The sequence below is a fragment of the Melampsora larici-populina genome (assembly GCF_000204055.1).
Source record: "Melampsora larici-populina 98AG31 unplaced genomic scaffold MELLAscaffold_37, whole genome shotgun sequence".
In the NCBI taxonomy this organism is placed as follows: domain Eukaryota; kingdom Fungi; phylum Basidiomycota; class Pucciniomycetes; order Pucciniales; family Melampsoraceae; genus Melampsora; species Melampsora laricis-populina.
This window is the reverse complement of record NW_006768801.1, coordinates 728465-735446: the sequence shown is the minus strand read 5'-3', so window position 1 is coordinate 735446 and position 6982 is coordinate 728465. Positions and strand designations below refer to the sequence as shown.

Genomic DNA, 6982 nt, shown 5'->3' with positions numbered 1-6982 from the left:
GGCGGTGTCAAAATTATTTGGATGCGGTGTAAAAGTGCATCTGAGCTTATGCAAAGTGCAAATTTACACAGTTGAACTTTACACATGACTGGTCGGGGTAAAGGGAGTCAGTGTAAAATTGAATCTTTGGATTCAATTTTTGATATTTACACAGGCATTTCTTACACCAAAACTTTCAGTGTTAAAGTTCCGGTGCAAAACTCAATGTTGAGTCCGGGTTCCGTACTTTTACACCATCCTGTTCACACAGAGTTTTTTTACACGGACCAAAAAAAAGAAAAAAGGTGTAAAATTCGAAAAAAGGCCTCAATTTTCGAATTTTACACCCTTGGGATTTTACACCGACCATGTCTGTGTAAAGTGGGCGGTGTAAAATTCCACCTCCCCTTACAATACGGCATTTTAATAAGTCAATAATGGTGAAAGAGACTTGAGAGACCTCATCTCAATGCTAATTGACATTCTAGAAATGCGGACAGCTAGGTGGTATTGCATTTATCAATTTGAAGAATTTAGACCCCAGTAGTTCAAAGGTGAAAATTCTCATTGGTGCACCCGTTTGCTTGAGAGAAATAAAGCAAAACAAAAGTATGTTTTGTTGTACATCAACCCCTGCGGGACATCAGCTTGTGCCCTCAATGGCGCTTGATATGCTTGTGCTGGGACCAAGACAATTGGACCATTGAAAAAGAATTCAGAAATCCTCTTGAACCCCAGTGTCCAATATGGTTAACGATCATAAGACGAATCGTAATCAACCTCGGGTAAGAGTTTGACTGCAACATTGCAAGTAGGCTCATTTGTCCTCTCCATCGAGAAAAGTGTAGCCAAAAGTTGATGGGTTCGATTGTTATTCGATAATCGGGGATTCTTACCCGCTTCACGTATCTTTGAATGTCTGTAGCTGAAAGCAAGATGGGTCTTTCCATTCTCAAACGTCATACCTTTCAAGAGGAATACGGTACGGATGATGAGCTACATTCTTGAGGTTGGGCATTTGCATCTCCAGCTCCAAAAGCCGCAAAAGGAAATTCCTCAAAAGTCTGACCCATCAAATAAATTCTAGAATAATATCGAGCTTTGCTTTTTCCTCTTCTTGACCGTCTGCTTGTATCTCGCAGCCTCAACTTATAGCGATCTGAAGATGTTTTTTTTGGATCCTGAATCCGCGCACGGTGTGCATACGAGCCAACTTCTCGGCACTTCTCCAGGCCACTTCTCGAATCTTGGATACCCTTATCTGATGGATGAGAGAATGTAACAGGCAAAACTGTTGAGTTAAAACAAATTACCTGGCCTTGAAAATTTCAGAGCTATTAAATTTGATTCATTGAGATGAACAACTCTTTGATCATCTCGTATCAAAACAATGCAAAAATGATTCAAGCATCTCCTGGGTATTATCAAGGCCGCCACAGATACGGTACCGGTATCGTATCGGCGATACCAGTACCGTAGCTGGCTGCACGATACCACATATTTGACTTTTGGGTATCGTATACGGCTCCGGATACGATACCCAGAACCGTATCGTCTCTAACGATACCATTCCAAGGTATGTGGGGTACCGTATTGCACAAAACAGAGCGATACGGTACGATACCGTATCGTCAAATTTGCTGACAATACGGTATGGCATCGTATTGAAGCCAAAATCCGGTGAATTAAAAGCCCAAATCGGCTTTGAATGATCCAAAGCAGGGAGATTTGGATTGGAAAGGGGATAGATGACTTACCAATCAGTCCGGATACTGCAACAACGGGGTATCCGGTATCGTATCGGAGGCCGAGTACGATACTAAATACCGTACTCTGATCGGCGATACCGCCAGAAATCATCTTGGGTATCGTAGCCGTAGCCCGGCTACGATACTCAGGGTACAATACCCAAGTGACCGGATACGGTGCCACACGATACCGATACTAGTATCGTATCTGTGGCGGCCTTGGTATTATAAGTTCATATGGAACTTGTACAGATAAGAAATAGTAAGGAAGAAAAGAGGATAGTAGAAGGGTTGTGAGTTACTTCTTCCTCAAAGATTCATCATAAAGAAAGAGTCAGCTAGCTTAACGCAAGCCCTACTGTCACTACAAGAAAGATAATATTTTCTGGGCAGAAAATTAAATTATCAATACACAAAAATATTGAGAGGCCAGGAGGAGAGCAAAAAAAGAAAAAAAAATGCATCTTGTTCCCCGCGTTGAGAACTTCACTCTGCATATTTTTCCGTATTTTTACAGTCCATATTGATAAGTGTACTAACAATAAACCTCCACAATCATCCAATTACAACCTGTAACAAGCACTGAAATTTGGCTCATTAGTGTTTAGAGAAACTTTTGATTTCTGAAAATGCTCATAACTTTTTCAATTCCGGTCCAAAACGCTCAATTTTGGGTGCATTGGTAAGCTGGAATTGTCCTCCAAATAGCTCATAATAGGACCACACAGCATGCTGGTCTGCTAAAAAAGATATCACCTTTTTTATACCTTTGTACATACAGATCCATAGAATGATTGGCATACTAGCTACATAGTTCTTGATCTTATGAAAGTTCGAGAAAAAGAGTTCAGCTTTCTAATGCACTTAAAATCGAGTGTTTTGATGCAGATTTGACAAAGTTATAGGTGTTTTCAGGTATCAAAAGTTTCTCTAAACACCAATGAGCCAAATTTCAGTGCTTGTTACAGGTTGTAATTGGATGATTATGAAGGTTTATTGTTAGTACACTAATCAATACGGACTGTAAAAATATGGAAAAATATGGAGAGTGAAGCTCTCACCGCAGGGAACAAGATGCATATTTTTATTTATTTTTTGCCCTTCTCCTGGCCTCTCAATATTTTTGTGTATCAATAATTTAATTTTCTGCCCAGAAAATATTATATTTTGTGTAGTGTGTGAGGGCTTTTTTTTCGCAAAAGAAGAACTACCAATTCCTTGTGGATTGCAAGACATGATTGACTTCATGGGGAAGGGATTTAAGGCCGCCGCCGCGAGTCTCATCGGCCATTTTCAACTCATCCAGGTTCTCAAGCGTTTTTCATCATCATCTCTCTCCTCTTCAGCACACACACGGTTGCATTCTTGCAAATGAAAGACGGAGTGATCAGAGATGACTCATGAGCTACAAGGAGGAAACAGGATTTAAACAAATCCATTTCGATCATCCGTCTGCGTTCACCCGACCGGTTAAATCAATTGGTTTGTTATCTCTCCCTCCAAAACGAAGGCTCGTTTCATCGTTAAGGGTTCTAGTAGAGCTATGCTGTTGTTTTTCCGGAAGGGACAAGAACTTGGAAGCCACCCGGGCGATGTCTTTTGCCGAGATGTGCTGTAATTCTCAATCACACGCACATCTGGCGGGTTCGGAGTCGTGTCCTGACAGTTCCTCATCCCCTTATATCCACATCACCCTTAACTGAAATTTCCATCTTTCTCCCTGCAAAGATACTTACAATGCTTACATTTCGAACTCCGCTCATCGCGATCTTGTTGGCACTCGTGTCAACAATCATGTGCAAGCAATATCGGGTCTTGTGTACTGCTGGACTCGAAGTTTTTGATGACCAAAATTACTGTCAGTTCTTTATCTTCCCATCGATCCATGATGGAATCATTCACCATGGTCTTTTTTCCATGGCAAGATTTCTAGGAAGGCTGACTTTCTTTTCCTCTCATATGTTGGTTACAGTATGCAAAGCGTTTGACGACGGTGGTAGTAGATCAACCTTCTCACGCTGGAAATGTCCCAAAGTCCTCACACAGCAGGCAAAAGGTGACCGCTTAATGATCTTTTTCAAGTCGCTTACCCAGATTCTACTTTTACTGAATCCACATCTCTCAAATTAAACTCGTCATTAAAATACAGGAACTACTTGTTCGCCCGCACCACCTGACCCTATGCAGCCAGTTATGATCCCTCAGGTCACCTGTCGGGATGTCTATACGTTCTGGTCAAACTCGGAGGTGGTCAACGGTATCTGTAAGTACCTATAACTAACAATCGATCTTGAAATGTTCAATCCAAGCTTACCTCTTTCATCTACCTATCCTATGATCAAACTGCGACGAATGACTACATGATCAGCTTGTCGCACAACCGAGAGGGCCATCGTGAGCTGTACTGACATGCCCCAAGCGGCTGGTAAGCTCGCCCCTGTCCTGGCTTTCTCTTTTTGAAATTCTGACTGATGGCGAGTCCTTTTTGTGCAGCGCTTCGAGATTGTGATCCTCTTTGATTTACACTAGGCATACTCAACTTCGTAGCTTGGGTCAGTTGGTTTTCTCATCCTATCAGGGGTTGCTGATCTGTTCGATTCCAGATGGACACTAGATTCTATCACTGTTGGTTAAGTTCCTTTGGAAACTCGAATGACAGCTGGTCAAATTTGTAGACAACCAACCCCAAGGATACTCTAGCCTTCTGAACTCTTGCACAGTGGCAGTTATAAGCTTTGGCCTGCTCATAACTTTTGAAAACACCTTTTCATACTTATCATCTCCCTTCACCTACATCTTCTGAACCTGCTCATGTATCAAAGAATATTCATCTTATGCTTACAATAAGCATATGCTCTTCTAAGTACCACTTCATGAGAAACTTTGAAATTGTAAAGAGTGTACAGCACTTGTGTTGTGCATTGAATGTGTACGGTACTTTTGGTCCCTCATGTTATGACTCCTTGTTAGTTGGCTTTCCGCAATCAAACATCTTTATCTTACCATCACACAAGTCAAACATGTTGGGGTTCTACCTCGGGCATTGGCATAAATCCAACTGTCTAGGATTCTTGACACTATCAAGCAATTCATAACATGACAGTAAAACATGAGTCAAGAAAGATGTTCACAGAACATTTGGTGTACAAGAACAGAATAGATACTTCCGAAGTGGCCATTTCAGGTAGACTGTATATGTATCTCACTTTTTGCCTAGAAGGAGGCCATAGTCATTGACTCATAACAAAAGAAAATCTATGATCTCTGACACGGTGTTGTGCCCAATCCATCCAGCTTCACTCTTATAGTTGTGGATAGATGCAGTACACATACTTTTGGTGCAAAACTTGACCAAAACTACCAACAAAGATGCTGTGGATTGGGAAATATGATGTGTTCTTGGATCACAGTAGCCTTGGACTGTGTGTCCAAGTACTTAACCTGAGGCATTCTTTGTGTTTAAAGAAACCCTTGGTTTGTTTACCTTGACACGCAGTCTGAGGGTATCTATGTCCAAAGATACCTTGAGGTTTCTTTGTTGGCAGTGCAAATATATCAACCAGACACCTAGCTAGAAAGAGTTTCACCATGAATCATGTTTTGTATGTAATACATAGTGTGAGGGTTTGATCCCCCAAATTGTATTGCATCAATCACATGGAACATTGAACTGGGTCAATTATTTTGGAGGGGCAAATGCAGTAAGCTGTGCAGTTGCGCAGTCACTGTCTGGCAAAAAAAATGCAATTGATCTCCTTCTGCAACAAAGCCATGGTGATGAGGGAGACCTTGAGAGCTCTTCAGACTCCAATTTGAGCTGGCCAGTACAGCTCAGAAGGGATATTTGAGTTTACCTCCTCACATGGCTGCAAGAAAGACAGCATATTGTGATTGAAAGAAATTTGTCACAACAATCACATTTCTCAGAAGCTAGCTTTGAGGATAAGGTGTTTGATTTGTAAATTGGATTGAGAACAAGGAGTTGATCAAGAATGTACCATTTGCGTCTGATGGACTTTCAATGCAAGGTTCTTGTTGACCAGAACTTAAGGATTTTATGGATATCCTTTTCAACCTTCCCTCCAGGCTCCTGAACCCAAATGCTCAAGCTGGGAAATGCTAACAAGTATCTTTCACAGCAGACCAGGATCAATTCTCCCCCAGTAAACTATCTTTTGCCAAACACTGTTTCTTTTTTGAAACAAGTCAGAAACAGTCAACAATAGGCCTTCGCCCCGGCCCCGCAGTTCCGGGGACTCCCCGGCTCCCGTCCCCGCGGGGTCGGGAGCCGGGATCAGTGCTGGAAAGGAACGATCGGCGGGGAGCTTGCGGGGGCGGGCCTCGGGGAAGCTGGAGGGGCTAAAACGCGCTAAAAGCAAGGCCTGCACAGCTAAATCTACGCTGCGCCCCCGGATTTGCCGGGGATCCCCGACTCCCGCACTTGCGAGCTCGGGAGCCGGGACCAGTTTTTGCAAACCTTTTCACCGGGGAATTTCGGGGGCGGGCTTCGGGAGAACCGAGAAGGGCCGGGGAGGGGCCGGGGCGAAGGCCTAGTCAACAAGCAAAACAGCAAGGAAGAAGAGCGAAACATCTGCTTTCTTCTTGACTGCCTACATTGTACATCCTTAGGTCTAACTTTGGCCTTGCAAGTTGAAGTCATCATCTCAAAATAAGCGATAAAAAGGTAAGCAACCGAAGAAATCATCTACCTTCCTTCGATTAATTTTTTTGAATTCTGATGAAAGTGAGCTGGAAGAACAGTTCATCAGAAATCTCAAAGTCTCAATCTCCATTTACCCTACCAAGCTGTGAATGGTGGAGGTCGTAAGCCACAGAAATTGGATATCCCGGTGATGCAAGAAAGACATTCTCGGCTTCGAAGCTCGGCTAATCGATCTCCGTTACAGAGTTCTAGTTTCAAGTTCAAGTTAGGATAAAGTGCTTTTAGATAGAATTGATAACTTGAGTTTTAAAGTGAAGAGCTTGATTGGTTGAAGTCAGCAAAAGTGATAAAGTAACAATTTAAGTCAGTCAGTAGGAAGTAAAGGTTTTTATTGACTGAATCCGATTGAGAAACTTTGAATATACTGCTATACCTTAAACTCATACATTGTACCCAGATTATTGAGAAAGTTACAAAAACCGAGAAACGAAAAGAACATCATCAAAAGAAAAAGAAAAAGAAAAGAAATCAAAGAATGAAAGAAAGAAAGTCAAAAATGTAATTTACCTTAACTTCTCATACTACTCTAACT

At 42.1% G+C, this 6982-nt stretch overlaps 1 protein-coding gene across 1 annotated transcript; it reads left to right on the top strand.

Annotated features, from left to right (window-relative positions):
- Window positions 1-3464: 3464 nt before the first annotated feature.
- Window positions 3465-4246, top strand: MELLADRAFT_124129 (uncharacterized protein; the record flags this gene model as incomplete). Its single annotated transcript, XM_007413541.1, has 5 exons — window positions 3465-3585; window positions 3700-3783; window positions 3877-3990; window positions 4096-4152; window positions 4221-4246. The coding sequence occupies 5 exons, from the start codon at window positions 3465-3467 to the stop codon at window positions 4244-4246; spliced, it is 402 nt and encodes a 133-aa protein (XP_007413603.1).
- Window positions 4247-6982: the final 2736 nt, after the last annotated feature.